The sequence below is a fragment of the Nipponia nippon genome, unplaced genomic scaffold (assembly GCF_047370975.1).
Source record: "Nipponia nippon isolate SJK-2023a ecotype South Korea unplaced genomic scaffold, ASM4737097v1 scaffold_1, whole genome shotgun sequence".
NCBI lineage: Eukaryota > Metazoa > Chordata > Aves > Pelecaniformes > Threskiornithidae > Nipponia > Nipponia nippon.
The window spans coordinates 31,408,546-31,426,207 of record NW_028262290.1 but is presented as its reverse complement, the minus strand read 5'-3'; the positions used below and the strand labels follow the sequence as shown (position 1 = coordinate 31,426,207).

Here is a 17,662-nt window from a genome sequence, read left to right as displayed (position 1 = left end):
TAGCTTCTTTGACATCGTTCATAGTACACTTAACATTATAGCAAGTGTTTTACAGGTTTTATAAGGGGATTTTAAATTCTGCATTGATCCTAAAATCAGCAGAAGTAAAACAAAGAGAAATGCCTGAAATTCTCTCCTCAGAAGTGTAAGAATTTCCCTAATCCAAACTGCAATTTCCATTCCAGCTGAAAGGAAATTTTGTATTTCATGTTAAGAGGTGAATTTTGTATTTCATGTATGAGGAGAACTGAGCTGCAAGGAGGCCTATTTTTATGTGACACCTGATAAGCAAGATGAACAGAGGTGATGTATTGATAAAAGCCCTCAAGCCAGACTGATCACACTCCAGGACACATACTTTCTAAAACAGACACACAAAAGGAAAATGGTGAAAATAAAAGTATGAAGATTACTGCCTGCTCTCCTAGTGTGGTGTATTATTTCTTGTTTGCTATAGCATTGCCCAGCTGATCTAACAAGTCACATATTCAAGCAAAATTGATCTTTTGATGTCAATGTAACCCTTTCCAAACTGTGTTATGTATATCACAAATATATGCCGGGCAATTTTGTAGCAGTATTTGAACTGGAACAAGGCCAGGAGCTGCTACCAAGAGCATTCTCAGTGGTAAAATGTTTGCAAAGCCTTGACCTTGTGCATTCTCTAAAATTACTATACAGATACAGCAACCAGGAAAGCTTGATATTCACCTCTTTTAATAGTTTTGCTGAAAGTACTGTTTATTATAAAATCATTAGGTACTTCTTTTGACTCAGTTAAGTAACTTTGCATACATTTTCTTTCCATCTACTAGAAGTGAGTTTAACATTTTATTTATTAGCTTTGAAGTGAAACAGTTCAGCAACTTCTAAACACAAGCCTGTGAAAGTAACAATGGTTTCAAATGTCTCCTCTGATATGTTTTTTGTTTTTTTTTTTTCTTCCAAATCCAGTTGTTTAACTTTCCCTATGAAAATGTGCTAAGATAATAAGCTTTAGAAAAGCAAAAAATTGTATATGCTAAGCAAAGATATGCTAGAGTCTAAACAGCTAAAATGTGAGCAATTCTAGCCTAGGCAAGATACTGAAGCTCTGGGAAAGTTTCTGCTTTGGTTCCTAGAGTCGATGATTAGGACAGAGTTTTCACCTCTCCTCAATTATTTATCTGTCAGACTAGCTTAATTTGGTTTTGCTTCTCAGTTTCTGAAAACTAAGTGGAATGAGCTTCTATATACAATCACAGACACATTCCTGGAATAAGATGAAAGTGAATGTGAAAACTTTTTCGAGTCTTATCAACTGTGACTTGCTGTATTTGTACTGTCATTTACAGGCTGCTAGCCCTTAGCAATAACTGGTGCTTGATGAAAGCAACCTTCCTGGTAAAACCTTTGAGATCTCCCCAAAGATTTACTTCCTGCATCCCAAGTCTATCTTCTCTCTATCCACAACAAAAGTTATTTTAATTATTTTCCCTGCAACCGCTAGGGCAGAAAAATCGGGGGCAGAAGGAAGGGATAAGGAGAGAATGAGGATTTTCTGCTGAAAAAAAAAATAAGCCTGTTCTGTAGCAGCGTTTTCCACTTGCTTCGGTAACAACAGCAGGGGGAGCGAGTTCAGTTTGGAGCTCTTCTCCGACTCGCTTCTCCCACAATGATGGTTGGCCTCTTACTGCGTATTCTTTACCACAGCAGCCTAAGATGCAAAGAAAGGTGAATAAGAATTGCAGAGGAAAGGGAGGAAAAGAAATAACAGGGGAAAAGGGAACTGTTCCTCTTGCGCTGGAAAGGGAGATGACAAACAGCTGGAGAGACAGGCGGGGGAAAGTGGAGGAAAGCACGTATACTTCCCGCTGCCAGGAAACAAAGATTTCCAAAACATTCAGCCACTGAAGACCCTTTCCTTCACGGAAACCAGAAGCACCCTCCTTTTTGTGACATCCACACCACATCCAGTAAAATAATTTATCAATACCTAAGTCATGTTAAAACTACGGTAAAGAGTACTGTAAAGCAAAACAAGAACAATTAACAGTGACACGCTTACTGAGATGGTTTTGGTTTTTATGCAAGTCCAATCAATATATAATAATCCTACAGATATTCCTAAGTTGTTATAAAGGTATACTACTCAGTAGTACTGACAACAATGATACTTTGCAGCCACTTGAACAAGACCACATTACTGTTTTGCCAATGGAGAGCACCTTCGAAAAAGACGCTAGGCAGACTCCTCTTACGTTGTGGTTTTTGTTTTGTTTTTTTTTTTTTTATTGCAGCCGTGCCTAGAATGGCTATGTAATGCATGGCTATCTCTTGTTTTCAAACCAGTACAAATGAACGAGAATCTAGCATTATAGTCAGTGGACGATGGTTCCCTTTAGGCAAGCGCATAGTAGAGAAAAACCTGGACAGTTTTCCTCAGTTAGCGAATGCGGTAACTGAATGAGCCAAAACACCAAATCCAGATTTGTGAATGCCCGGGTAACCACTCGCAGGTCTGAGTGCACCTCTCTGCCTCATGTCAGCTCTCCGAACCAAAACTCCATTTCTCACAGGACTAGCAATATTCCTTAGCCTTATGTCCCCTGCCCTCCCCATAGAGTGACTCCCCACTTCTATATATGCACTGCGATGGCAGGACAACGTCCCTGAAATGCATCATGTTGACATTTTTGAACAATGTAGACCTTCAGTCTCCCTGTGGCCCAGTTACACCTCCGGGCATTACCGAGTATGTAACACGTACAAGCTGGAACAACCTTGTGAAGATGAGAACAGCACACGAAAAGAGCTGCCTGAAAGAAAATGCCCCGTGTCTGAAAAAGAAAGGTAGCTCTTCTCTTTCCAAACTTGTTGATCTCACCGTGAGTCAGGCTGTGGGAGGCAGAGATTTCTCCTCCTCTGTCTGAACACTGCACCCTAATCACAAGCCACTAGGTCACTGCAGTAGCAATGGATCACACCTTACACGCTGCAGCTGATTGCAGCTGAAAATCTCGCTAGCCTATTTAGCATCCGAGGAACAAGTTTGCCCCAGCAGTTCGCTCACGCTGCACAGCGCCACGGAGCAGCAGAAACACACTACAGCTTTGCAAATGGAGCCTAGGCTTGTGCTTTCCACTGCTCCGTTTACACCTGTTCATACATTGTCGGATTGCCTTTCCAGCTCCTCCCAACTGGAAAACGTTGCCTGAATAATCGTAAACAGATGAAAACAAACTGGAGGGATTAGTCTTGAAAGGGTTCTGCTCCTCTAGCTTACATAGAGACAGGCTCAAGACCCCTGCAGAAGGAGTTTAGGTTGTAACAGGCCTGTTCCAAGATGAAGCGAGGCTCCTTGGTTATACATCAGAACTTACGGTTCGGAAAGTGCTGGCCCTAATATTTGCGTGCAACATTAATGTTTTTATGTTTCAGTAATTCAAAATAGCTATAACTGTGATAAAAATAATCTTGTGGTTCCTCCTTGCTATATTTGCTTTGAATTTACAATCCAGCTTTGAAATCTACTAAAAGAGATCCAAAAACTGGAGTACATCAACTACTGATATTCTGAACAATCTTCCTAATGAGCACCAAACAATTTCAAGACACTGACAATTGAGAAAGCCGTTAATTCTATAGGTCATACTTAGGCACCCGGAGGTATAACTTCTTTATGTACAATCACTGTAAACAACCGCTTTAAAACTTAGTAAGTCCATCTTGCAGAGTGCTGAAGAGTAAACAACAGAGATTTACCTAAGGTTGGAAATGCCAGGATGAAAGTACAAGCTGTTGAATGCTATGCTCCTAGTTGAACTGTACTTCTTCCTCTCTTACCATATTTCTTCCTCTTTTACACAAGAATTAGAAAAGCATAATTTCAAGTTCTGTTTTTATCCCCCACCTAATCACACAATGATGCTGAGATCTACAAACACAAGAAAAACATCTGTGTGAATTTACTTTTGCTTCAGAAAGCCTTCCTTCTAGACACTGTTACGCTATTACGAGGAGAGAAGAAAATGTGGAGCTGGGGCATGGACAGTGCTGGATTCCAAACTCAATGAAATCTGTTCTTGTAGATGTAGAAAAGATGTTGCAATAGTGTCATCTGTTTCTTTCCTTCAAAGAACTGATACACTGCAAGTTTTTACATTTTTGTTATTTATTGATTTTAATAGACTTCTCCCATCACTTACACAAAAATAAATATACAGTTTAAGAAAACATTATTGACATCATAGAGCTAAATAAAGCAAGAATTTATTCTAGAAAGTGAATATCTGTAATATTAGTTATTATAATAACTAATTTTCCTTTCAGGACATAGTTCTTCTGTCAGTCAAGCAATTGAGAAACTGATGGGAACTGTGTCTTTACAACTGAGGACAGATTCTGGCATACCAGTGATTTTAAAAGAAAACTGGACTTGGTTTGAATACCACACTTCTACAAAAATCTTCAATTTTTTTTGTTTGTGACAATTTACCAATTAACTAAAATACGACTCTGTATCTTCTATAAATAGAACATCGTTATCAAGATACTCCAAAATTATATTTCCACCATTGTACAATGGACAGTCTTTATCAGATAGCCATGTCTCCAATGTGTGCTCAAATGGCAAGGCTTCTCCAGAGGCAGCATGGCACAACCTCAGCTTCTGTAAGACAAATAGCACAGAAATTAACATCAGGATTTGCCGATCTGAGATGCAGGAAGTGGGGTGGGGCAGGAAACAAAGGGTAAAAAAAAAACCAAAATCAAAACCCAACAACCTGGAAAATGTTTGTTGTTATTACTGATTTACCTGGGATGTTGATTTGTTGTTGTCATTTTTAAGGCTTGCTAAGGAAGCTGCAAAATCTACTACTTTGCCAATACTCCACTTACTGCAAAAGAACATGGGCTTGCTTTTCTCTTTGTTCCCCTTTGGTAAAAATACTTGAAAGTAAATTCTTTCTGTCTAGAAAAACATGAAAAATAAACAAAAGATTAGTCACAGAAGAAACACATAATTCCAGTCATAACCATCTAATAGTTTTTCAGTAAAAAACTTAAATTTCAACCCAAAAATAACCAACTGAAACTTGTTCTATTCCATCAGGACCAAGGCCCCTTTTTACTGCAGAATATAAATGACTGAGATCATCAAGCCCAATCCCCTCCAGCTGCAGGCACATATATGATGGACTGTAAGTTCAGAAAGGTGGAGAGAACGTCTTTCGCCAGAGTCCCACAGCTAGACTGTTACATACAGACAGCCATGAAAAGGTGTCTGCCCTGGGTTTACTTGACAACAATGACTGTTCTGGGGAGAAAAAGATGAGTTTAAATAAGCAGCGCTGGCTTTTGGCAGCAGTATAATGTCTCAAATTGGAATGCAAAGGTGGTTAAAACAGAATAATTCACTGTACTAGCAACGCCTGCTTCACAAACCAACATTCCGGTCATAGCCAGCTAATCCTTTATCCTGTTTTTCCTCCTTTTATATCGACTAGACTGAAACATTTGTTTAAGAAATATCAAGAGTAACCTACAAGGGAGAGATTTTGAACGGGATTGGGACAATCCCTTCTTCAGGTTTATTTCTTCTTGACATTCGACAGAAGACACAGAGCAAGCATGACTGGTATATACATCAGTTAAGACCACCCTTGCTGAGTCCAAGCCAGACACTATCAAACGAGACAGAAGTCTTCTTTTTAAAGGATTTATTTATGACTTCCCTAGAAAAATATGGAACTACCCTTCCCCCAGCTATGTTCATAAAACTGAGTCTGAATTTCAACCTGTGCATTTTCCTCAAAATTTGAGTGCTCTCCACACACAAGAAAATCTTTAACATCCAGGAATATTACAAAGGGGCAAGGGAAGCAGGGCCTGAATCTTGCTAAAATGTAAATGACCACAACTTGTAACACAGCTAACACAACGGACACACGCTAACATCACTCAACTGCTATCAGAGCCCCGGCACCTTCCCACAGTTGCTCCTCCAGTTCTGAGGATGACGAGACAGTCTCCCGCAGTTCACTGGAACTTAATTCACAAAACAGCTCATTCTACTGTTGCATCCCTAACTATGGGACACGCCTCCTGGAATTTCTGTGCCATATCCAAGAAAATGCCGGTCAGTCAGGGACACAATAACTAACGTTATTTTGCAGCATGGCCATCCTGTTTTAAGCTGGTCAGTCTCAAGAGGGGTAACTCATATCAGGTCTGACACCAAAAGAAGCAATCATCTGCAGAAAGCTAATGGAACAAAGAGGCCAGAGAAAAGATATTTCTAAGAGAGCCTGATTTCCCTGAAGCATAGATTAAGAAAGCTAAGGAAGGACCTCCGGTGTCACATCGTCCAAAACCATGCTCAAAGCAGGGGGAACTTTAAAGCTGGACCTAACTATAAAGGTAGATCAGGATGCTCCAAGTCAGAGTCAATCAAGTTTTGAACATCCCAAAGATGTCGATTCCACAAATTTTCAGAGCAGCTTGTTCCAAAGTCTGACCACCCTCACTGTCATTTTTCTTCCTGTTATCTAATGGGAATTTCACATGTTGCAGCTTGTGCCCATGGCCTTCTGTCCTTTTGCTGTGCATCTCCAACAAAAATGTGTCAGTCTTCTCTATGTGGTGATGAGAGAACTAATGTGCCTAAGAGGCATTCCAGAAACTTCATATTCAAAAAACTGTCATCAAACTGGAACAAACTGGGCAGAAGGCTAGAAGGAGTCTGGGAAGCAATTTAAATAGAGAGGTGCTGAAGGTTAACAGGCCTAATTTACCAGTGTTAGAATTACCGCTATTCTAGATGATTAAACAATTAATATCCGAATGAGAAAATGAATAGTAGGAGAAATTAGCATATGGTAATTTGTGCTACACTTTTTAGAGCTTACTGGCTTTGGAATTAGGAAGCAACCTTTAAAATTTTCTTATATATATTAAGGGTGGATTTATTTAATTATGTTCCACAATATTTAAAATTAATCACTTTCCCTCCAGCAGATATTTATTAAAGTGGTACTATCTGTGAAGAATGCTACAAGCAAGTCTTTGTATTATGACTTCTGCCTAAGCAGAGTTATCTAATTTCTAAGCATGGCAAAGTATAAAAAAAGAAATTCATAAGAGAAATCAGTAATGGAATAGCTGTAGTTTTAAAAACTATTGTTTTAAAAACAATAATTAAATGTACTTTACTAAGATAAGACCTAACAATAAGACTACCACATAAAATGTTTTCAGTATTATAAAATAAATATAACAGACTTGGTGTGCTCCAACATATAACAATGTGGTGAAAAGTAATTTAAATACAGTTCTTTTAAGAGGATGCGTAAGTACAGATATAAAGTAAAACCCTAGCTGAAAGAATCAAGGTGTTTCTAAACCCAACATAATTCTGATATGTGGAAAAGACTTGAACACCAGCTTTGACTGGCCAAAGTAGTGAAAAACAATAAAGAATCTGTGAAATACTGCAAGAATCAAAGAAATTAAAGGCTGAAAGAAACATAAAGAGGCTGTCAAAACCCTTTTCCAACCCAAAGGCAGGAACAACTGCTGTCAGGCCCTTCATACCTCATCCAGCAATGTAATAAATGTCTATTAAATCTGAGTAGCAGAAAAAAGAATAGAGCTTTGCAGAACACAAAGCTCAGTTTCATATGAGACAGGTTCAATCTGACTGGTAGAGAGCTGTGCAAGCTGCGTCCTCTTTGTGTCAGCAGCCTCTCGGTACCCAGCATGAAAAGCATCCCTTTGAGATGAGTTTGCCGTGTGTGACTGGTACCCCCTGCTCCTGACCCCTGGTAATATGCAGCACAACCATTCATGATTAAAGAAGAATCATGTCCTGGAGCTATCCCTCTGAAACATCAGAAAATATGAGTAACTAGAGTAAATGGAGCAGTGCTTCCTTATTGAATTGTTAAAGTAAAATTGAAACTTCCCTTCTGCCTCCCCCTGCCCCCCGAAAACAGCAAATGTGACTAGGAAACCTAAATATATTCGGTATGGATATTCAGTGAGCTGGATACAGGGCAACACTAACTGGGCTACTGAAACAATTGATGAAGAAACAATGCCAGAGCCCCAGCCAGGAGGTCACCTGTTTGGGGACCAAACGGATAGGGGGTAGGAAATAAGTTCCCCAGTCCACCTGCCAAATTCATTATGTTGGACCTCTCGCTCGAACACCCGAGGGGTGGCATTATATCCTTACTGGAGCTGAAAGAGTATCAGGCTTAGGGAAAGTTTTTGCTTGCCGGAAAGCTGATGGTCTTACCACTGTGGCAGGATTTAATCAATGGTTTGCTGACACTCCCATGCCCTCTGGTGTGCAGTCTGACAATGGCACTCATTAAAAAAAAAATTTCCAGGAATGGTGTGAACATCACAGAGCTGCCTGGGTGTTCCACCTGTCCTACAGACCCCAAAGTAATGGCACAGTCGAGACGTGGAATGGTCTACTCACATGAGCTCTAGGGCAAAGTTTATATACAGGAAAATGGGGTAAAGCCCTACCTGAAGCTGTCTGATGCTTAAATAACCAGCAGACAGCCACTGGATGCCCAGTGGAACAAGCTCATTTTGAGCTCTCCAACCCATAAAACATCTAAAACCCCCACTGTCAGCATGTCATTTTTCTCAGGGTGACACTGTTCTTATTAACTACCCTTTGATGGCTAAAATATCTGTCACTTTACTAACTACCTGAGAAAAGGGCATATGGAAAACTGTTTCTAAATGGGGGCTCCCTTTAACTTTCGCTGAGGCTTGGATAATTCCCAAGACTGAGTAATTTCTTATTGCTTCAGGTAATGAACTGTACTTGGACAGATTCTTTGGCCTCAACAAACCTGGAGTGCGCCCAAGGAATCACCACTTCATCTTCGTGAAAACCTCAGCTGTAAAAAGATGACCACAACACCCACTGTATTGCACTTATCCTTATTTGTACCTCTTCCTCTCTATTTCAAGAATGGGATGATAATCATGTCGCTCAGTTCATGAACATCATTTCTTAAATGGGTAATGAATAAAACTGTTAGTATTGTTTATATCACCCCCAGTCTTCAGATGCTAATTCTGAGTGGGTTGATGAACCTGTTCCTGAAACATCTTGGTACCAACTGAAGCTGGCATACTCACTCCCCAGCTCTCCAAATGATCAAACTCAACCTTGTAAGGCACATTCTTATGATAAGACCCCGTGGTGCACTGCAATTCCCCAACATACAAATTCAACCTGGGTGGGGAAAAACAAGCAATTGTGATTATACCCAGCTCTACAATCGGACACAAACTCGGTTTCAGCTGATACACTATAATTGAACCAGACTTTTGTAATGAATCCAATTTAAGAACCACATGCATCTGTAAAAACAAATCAGTGATTACAAATAATACTGTTTTAAATATTTCACCACCCTGGAATCTCACATGGACTGTTAATGGCAAATTTTGCCAAAGATACTATAATCTCACTTGTCCTAATTCTACACTCTACAGAGTAATGGTTGGTTAAGAACTAACGACAACTGGACCATCGGTAACTGGAATAACACCTCTGGCTGTATATACACCAACCCTTTTCACACCATTTGAATGAGCCACACTCGCCTGCTTACATTTGATCATCGTGGCCATGAAAAAGAGGTTCATCAATGGTGTGAGGAATGTTTCCCTAGAAATTTTACAGTACCAAATCAGTGGCCCACCATTCCAGCATCCGGATGGTTCTGGCTCTGTGGCACAAATGCCTATAAGCCTGCCACCACAACAGACAGGTACTTGTACCACATCGTGTCTTGTTCCTTATGCATTTCAATTAAAAAAAATTAACTTCTACCTTTTTACACAACCATTACCCTGTATGCGATTAAGTGTGTTGTGATCAATCCCTTGGTATAAAGAACGACGAAATTCCATCGATTTATGCATGCATTGTTTCCAAGTTTCAGTATTGATGAGCTGGAAAGAGCTATTGTGAAGATTTCTGCTACACTTGAAATTGTCCAAAGTGCTACTGTAGATGCTTTAAAAAATGTTTGCAATCAGAAATCAGTTCGCTTTCACAATTAGCAATTCAAAATCACTGGGCCTTAGATTATCTTTTAGCGTCACAAGGAAGTATATGTATACTGTTAAACACCACTTGTTGTTTTTATACTAACAAATCTAAACAAATCAAATATGATATAAACATCATTCAATGACATGTTTGTACTTTTCACCAAATATCTCAAGAGCAACTCTTGTCAGAAGGTCTACCCGCTGACTGGTTTTGGCTGTGGTCCTGGCTACCTGACTTCGGAACATGGGTCCGTCACATTTTGTTAATGTTAACTCTTGTTATAGCTGTTGGAATTATGTTATTTTGTGCTATATCTTACTTTAAATCTTTATGCATATCAATTGCTAAACCCAATGTTTTTATGCTCTCCTCACCCCTCGGATGAGCAGCCTTCAGATAATACATGGCCCATTGCTGCCGTGGAGTCCTCTTTATGAACCTGTTGCTAAGCTGTAGGCTGTGGGCAAGAGGTGATGGTACCACCACCACTGGCATCCTTCCCTGTTCACGATGGTGTCAAGGGGTGGGGTGTGACCGGTAGCCCCTGCTCCTGACCCCTGGTAATACGGTTAGCATAACTAACACCATTTTAAATGGCAAACAGCCATTCTCTGTGACCAAGCTGGTCACTTATCAGTCCCCTCTCCCCTCCTCCTGATGGCCCTGAAGGTCCTGCGCACCAGGAAGACTACTTCTCCCCCTCCCTACTGGTCTCAAGGTCCCTGGGCGCCAGGCCGACTACTCCCCTCCTTACCAGCCTTGAAGGTCCCAGGCACCAGGCCAACCTGGTGGTGACGACACCGTCACAGAACAGGGAAGCCTAGCAACACACAGAGCTCTGTCCATAAAATCAAGCAGTTAGTTACAAGCCCTAAGTGGGACCCGGACCAGAACTGCTGCTGGAACACAAAACCCGTCATCCCCCGGTGGCCAGGGATGCCTCCACCATCCTCTGCCTCCTCCGAGGACTGAGTGACTGACTCGTATTCTTTTACATGTTTCGAGTCTAGATGATGACTGTGATATTGATACTGCAAGCCAGGTATTAAGATTTGACGCAATCTGCAGAGGGTCCAGGTGATTAGGAAGCATAAGCTAAGCTGTGCTATAAAATTCTGTGCTACACTACTTGTAAAATTGTGCTGCACTGATTCTGATTATAAAAATCCTGTGCAACTCTGATTAAAAAATTCTATGCTATGCTGATAATCAAATTCTGTTAAAATAATAAAGCTTTAATTGTAACTACAACTTAGTGCCGTCATCATTCCACCAAGGATCCCCAAAAGAACCTGTCTATCCTCGCAGTGTTGGGTGACAGCCGTATGACAGGCAAATACATTTCTGCTATAAAATAATGACCTGACTGCTTCGAACTCTACACAGATACCTTATAACAGACATAAGACTAGCGAGATTGTTTTTGGGTACTGGCTGAAATAGATGTATAAATGATTGTGGGCTTGAAGAATTAAATCGAAAACCAAACTGAGGGAACTAGATGAAGAACAAGAAATTTAGAAAACTTCCCATTTCCTTTGAGAATTCAGTTATTGAAAATAAACATGACTGACCTGAGGCAAGGACTTGTCCCCACACGCGTGCATTTTCAGTTTCATTAATGCCACTTTTGCTGCTGTCTCATTGGTTTTCGCTCCTTTACGTTTTTTGCTTTTTTCTTCCTCATTTTTTTTAGAATCTGAGAACAATTTTATTCCCGTTAGTGTGATGAGTCACTGTCTCTTGAACATATCTTGAATTAGCCTATTGGGCCCCATTGTATCTCCAAAGTTCCCTTTCCTTTCATGTAGATGAACACTGTCATGAGGTAAACACAGGTTGCAAATGCCAAATAGATACGAATTCCTAAGTTCCTACACCTGTGGCCATCACAGCATTCATATGGCAACAGTTTCAGGTCCTCCTGTCTACCCATAACCCCACCGTCCAGTTAGGCAGTGCTGTTTATTCTCTTTCCTGTCCTAGATCTTGTTTAAAAGCTGCAAAACATTACCGTGTAGACTCACATTTTTTGCCAGGTTGGTTATGTAGATATAATCCCAGCAGACGGGCATGTGCACCCAATACAATACAATTGCATTATTTGCACATGAATTAGTATGTAAATGATAATGGCTAAGTACAATTCCTTACATTATAGTAGTTGTAGTATGAGAAAAGACAACAATTCTGAAAGAAACCTGAGCCACATTGAAGATTCTCTTTATAGACATACTCTGCTGTTGTTTCAGTCTAGATGAACAGTATTACATGCTGACATGGGAGTTTAGGGCTATTTAAACAAGGAACCCCCATCCTTTCTTCTTATTTGGTCAAACCTGAACCCTCAGAGGAGGTCAAAGCTCAAACAGTCTTCTGAAGAAAACTGTACAATATGTACCCCAGTGTACTTGCCTATAATATGTTTAACTAGCTGCTGGGTGGCAGCCATTCGAGGTTTTGGTGTGTCCAGTTTCTCGCATTCATGGTCTGATTGATGCCGGTGTCTGTAAACAACAGTGTAAAACCTTTATTACCTTTTCCACACACTAATGAATAATGAATAAGTATTGATGTTTCAACACTCTGTTCCACTCACCTTAGACAAAAATGTTTTTCACAGTAGGGACATAAAACTGGCAAAAGCTCCTTTCTGTTGCAGTCCTTGTATGAGCATGGGTAAGATCTGTGCTGATCTGGTTTCACAGAATTGTTTCTTATATTCACCTAAGCATTAGTACAAAATATTTTGTGTAAACAAACAGATATTACAGATACAAGTCACCACCCCAGCTTTCCAAAAGAACTGTGCTAGCTCTCCATTCTATGGGCAAAACTAGAGATTTTCTCCTACTTTTGTCCTGGTTAAGTTTAGCTCAGTGTTACAGAAAGAACCATCATCCTACTCAAACTCAATTTATTTCTGACAGGCAGAAAATGAGTAGGTTCATTTTTTTTTAAGATTGTCACATTCTCAGTTAAATAATTCGTACTTATATACTATGTCTATATATCTGATCTGAAAATAGACAGTTAAGTTGCACGGAATTTTAATTTTAAGGTAGTCATATATTTTAGATTACCTCAGAACACCCATGAGCATCCCGGCTCCTGTGCTGAAGGCTTTGTGGCAAAAGAAGAAAATATCACACCGTTATCAACATTTCAGGGAAAAAAAACTGCATATGAAAACATTTAAGTATTTAAAGAGTGATCTGACAAGTTTTATCATGGGAACACTTCAATTGAAAAATTAATCTCCAAAATTTCTTCTAACCTATGCATTTCACACCTTGAATGGATTGATCATAGTCTTCCTTAGTATGTAAAACACTGAGCTCTTAGAACTTATGCCCCAAGATAACAAACCATTTCAAGAGAATAAGGACATTAGCATGCTTAAGAATTCAGCTCAAAGCAACTGGAGTTTGTCTGTTTTAATGGATTTTGAATCACCTTTCACAACAGCAGAAATTCCTTGAAGGCCTTTAACATGTTAGAAGTGAAATCTGCCCTTATTCTATCTGAGTTTATTTCAGATGCCCTCTGCTAATCTGAAGTGTAAATCAAAGTACAGGCCCTGATCTGAACCTTGGAAGAAACTTAGATTTTTTTTCTACAAGGAAAAATACCTCCCCCTCCCAAAAAAATCAGTACAAAACAGGGTCTAAGCTAGATGCCTTCCAAAATAACCTACCTGTATTCTCAAGATAATCCCACTGATTTCGAAGTTCCACAACAGCCGCTTGGGGAAAAAAGTGGCATGTTCAATGAAACAATTATTTTTAACTAAATGTACCTGAATTGAGGCACAGAATGTTTTATACAATGTTTAGGTCTACACAACTGCCACACTGAGATCTTATAGGAAAACCAACTTAATTTCCTTTCATGACAAGGTCACCCATCTAGTTGACCTAAAGAAGCCAGTAGATGTGGTGGTTTTGGATTTTAGCAAAGCTTTTGATACTGTCTCTCACAGTATCCTTCTGGATAAAATGTCCAGCACACAGCTAGACAAGTCCATGATACTTTGAGTGAGCAATTGGCTGACTGGTCAGGCTCAGAGGGTTAGAGTAAATGGGGTTACATCAGGCTGGTGGCCAGTCACCAGTGGGGTTCCGCTGGGCTCAATTTAAGGGCCAGTGCTCTTTAATGTTTTTATAAATGATCTGGATGCAGGAATCAAACGTACATTAACTTTGCCAATGATACTAAACTAGGAGGAGCTGTGGACTCTGTCGAGGGTGGAGAGGCCCTGCAGAGAGATCTGGACAGACTAGAGAGCTGGGCAGTCACCAACCATATGAAATTTAACAAGAGCAAGTGCTGGATTCTCCACCTGGGACAGGGTAATCCTGGTTTCACATACAAATTGGGGGACAAGAGGCTGGAGAGCAGCCCCACGGAGAGCTGGGGGTTTGGGTTGATGGCAAGTTGAATATGAGTCAACAGTGTGCCCTGGCAGCCAAAAGGGCCAACCGTGTCCTGGGGTGCATCAAGCACAGCATAGCTAGCCGGTCGAGGGAGGTGACTGTCCCACCCTACACTGCACTGGTGCAGGCCCACCTCGAGTCCTGTGTGCAGTTTTGGGCGCCTCAGTATAAGAAGGACATAAAACTATTACAGTGTGGCCAGAGGAGGGCGACCAAGACGGTGAAAGGCCTCGAGAGCAACATTTGCGAGGAACACCTGAGGTCACTTGGTTTGTTCAGCTTGGAGAAGGCTGGGGGGTGACCTCATCACAGTCTATGGCTTCCTCAAGGGGGGGCAGCGGAGGGGGAGCTGCTGATCTCCTCTCTCTGGTGACCAGGGGTAGGACACAAGGAAATGGAAGGATGCTGCATCAGAGGAAGTTCAGATTGGACATTAGGAAAAGGTTCTTCACTGAGACACCGGGACAGGCTCCCCAGGGAAGTGGTCAGGGCACCAAGCCTGTCAGAGTTCAAGGAGCATCTGGATGATGCTCTTGTCATATGGTTTAGTTTTAGGTAGTCCTGCGAGGAACACGGAATTGGACTCAATGATCCTTATGGGTCCCTTCTAACTTGAGATACTCTGTGATTCTATGAACTTACCAAAAGACACCTGAACAGCCATCACATACAAAGGGGAGAAAATCTGAAACAAAGAGATTTGTTTTCAGTTAGACAGTATGGTCATTGTTTTGCTGATAGTTTCTAGCTTAATTTTTACGATTAACTTTTGCTTACCTATATCATGGGGTAGGTATCTCTACAAGGACACTTAGCAACTGCTAGAAGTGGCTTTTGTAACACAGTTACACTCTTAACTCCCCTAGCTAGTATTACTGAAAAACATATGAGTAGGTAAATTATATTTATAAATATTCTGGAAGTTGGAATTATGCTTTAAATTATTTTTTTTCAATATCGAACTTTGAAACGAGAACATTTGACTAGCCATCAAACTTACCAGTTATGCTAAAAATTGAACTTATTGCGAGACCACTCAGCATACTATTTACTAACTGCTGGAGCACTGGACAATTTAAATTTTTATTATCTGGATTGCCAACTGGAGGAGATGCTATCCCTTCCAAAAACCCAGCATCTCCTCCATTTGACAGTCCTGATGACCCTGATTGTCCTGGTTTCAGCTGGCATAGAGTTCATTTTCTTCCTAGTAGCTGCTATAGTGCTGCGTTTTGGATTTAGGATGAGAATAACGTTGGTAACACACTGATGTTTTGGTTGCTGCTCAGTAGTGTTCATACTAGTCAAGGACTTTTCAGCTTCCCATGCTCTGCCAGGTGCACAAGAAGCTGGGAGGGGGCACAGCCAGGACAGCTGACCCAAACTGGCCCAAGGGCTATTCCATATTGTATGACATCATGCTCAGCATATAAAGCTGGAGGAAGAAGAAGGAAGGGTGGGACATTCGGAGTGATGGCGTTTGTCTTCCCAAGTAACTGTTACATGTGATGGAGCCCTGCTTTCCTGGAGATGGCTGAACACCTGCCTGCTGATGGGAATGAATTCCTTGTTTTGCTTTGCTTGTGCGCATGGCTTTTGCTTTACCTATTAAACTGTCTTCATCTCAACCCATGAGTTTTCTCCCTTTTACCCCTCCGATTCTCTCCCCCATCCTGACAGGAGGGGAGTGAGCAAGCGGCTGTGTGGGGCTTTGTTGCCGGCTGGGGTTAAAGCACGACACTGATGATTCCTCTCTGTCCTTCATATCATACATACCGTCCTTGTGTAATTTAAATTGCACATACTTCTTAAGTCTCTGCACACATCCCCCATCTACTGCATCAATTCTTACAGATAAAATCACTTCACTGTCTGCTGAACTCGGCCCCATCACCAATGGCAGCAAACACCCCCCTCCAGGCCATTACTCCGTTTCTCCATCCTTCAGGTTTGGTCTTAATGGGCCACCATGCACCTGTACTCCATAGCTCAGGTCACAAAGACCTCAGTCACTTCACCTGTAAGACCGAGCGCTCCCATCATAAAGCTTTCGGTACAAGTGTTTTTGCTGCCTCTTGCTGAAAGGTTACTTTTTTCATTAACATCGTTCCTGAGATCAATGAAAGCAAGCAAGGGGGAAAAATAGAGAAACAGGGTAACGACAGTTGGCAAAGCAGGGGATTACACACCTGGTGGCACAACTGAAACGACACGCCCCGGCAGCGGACCCTGCGGGGCTGCAGCAGCGCGGAGGACGCCCCGAGGGAGAGGCACCGCCCCGCAGGCCCCTCACCGCCGCCCTGGCCCCGCCGCCGCCTGTCCCCGCCACCCTGCCCTCCCTTACCGAGCTGGCGGCAATCCGCCACCCCGCAGTGCTGCCCCAGCTCCAGCTCCGCCATCTTCCCGGCCTCCCAAAAGGAGGGGGGGGAGGGGGCGGGCCTGCTATGCAGATGTGCCGCCGATCCCCGCCCCGGGGCGCGGCTGCCGGCGGGGCCTGAGGGCCGGCGGCTGGGCGCTGAGGCGGAGCGTCCCGTCCCGTCCCGCTGTCCGCACTGGGCCCCCGCTAGGACCGGCTGCCTCGCCGCGCAGCCTGTGCTCAGGAGCCCGCGTCGGCGTGAGCAGCGTTCCGGGCTGCCAGCCCGCCCAGGGCCGCGGCGCCGGCGCTGTTGGTGCGCCGGGCTGCTGCCACCGGGGAGAGGAAAGGTCTCGTTTTTGTCGTTAGTCGCGGCCGCCCTCCGCCCAGCGCCTGTTCCAAGAGGCGGAGGGAAGGGGAACGCAGCCTTCCGAGGTGCTCCTTGCACGTTTGTAATTTACGAGCGCCGCTGTGGTTTCCTTAGCGAGGCACCTCTACTTGTAAAAGCCACGTTTCTTAAAAATTTAGTGTTTGTTCTCAGTCCCAACCCAAGTGCGCTCCTGTGCCCGAGCGTCCGCCGGCACCGCGCTGAGGACCGTGACGAGCGGCTGGGTCTGTGCCGGCCCCGCACGCCGGGGTGAGGCGCCGTTCCGCCCCGTCACCTGCTCGTCACTCGCCGGGCGCGGGGGGCTCTGCCCCGGCCAGCGCTGGGACAGCCCGCAGCCCTCCCGGAGCACACCTTGCGCTGAGAGGCTGCGAGAAAACGGGGGGAAGCACAAACTAAGCAGCCGCCCCCGCAGC

General features: G+C 42.6%; 1 protein-coding gene across 1 annotated transcript; it reads right to left on the bottom strand.

The window, feature by feature from the left end:
* Positions 1 to 4,176: 4,176 nt before the first annotated feature.
* On the bottom strand, positions 4,177 to 16,935 carry ZFAND1 (zinc finger AN1-type containing 1). Its single transcript, XM_087750844.1, has 8 exons — positions 16,853 to 16,935; positions 15,151 to 15,193; positions 13,156 to 13,195; positions 12,672 to 12,799; positions 12,488 to 12,579; positions 11,647 to 11,771; positions 4,799 to 4,954; positions 4,177 to 4,651 (listed from the first exon to the last, which is right to left on the bottom strand). Exons 1-8 carry the CDS (start codon positions 16,905 to 16,907, stop codon positions 4,481 to 4,483), a joined length of 810 nt encoding a protein of 269 aa, XP_087606970.1. The 5' UTR covers positions 16,908 to 16,935; the 3' UTR covers positions 4,177 to 4,480.
* Positions 16,936 to 17,662: the final 727 nt, after the last annotated feature.

Excerpts from the sequence above, each read along its gene's own strand:
- ZFAND1 (XM_087750844.1), bottom strand. The coding sequence starts at position 16,907 with ATGGCGGAGCTGGAGCTGGGGCAGCACTGCGGGGTGGCGGATTGCCGC. Across the intron at positions 13,196-15,150 it reads GGCTGTTCAGGTGTCTTTTG|CCTTCAGCACAGGAGCCGGG; the intron begins GTAAGTTCATAG and ends TTTGCCACAAAG. Across the intron at positions 4,955-11,646 it reads GGGACAAGTCCTTGCCTCAG|ACAGAAAGAATTTACTTTCA; the intron begins GTCAGTCATGTT and ends ATGTTTTTCTAG.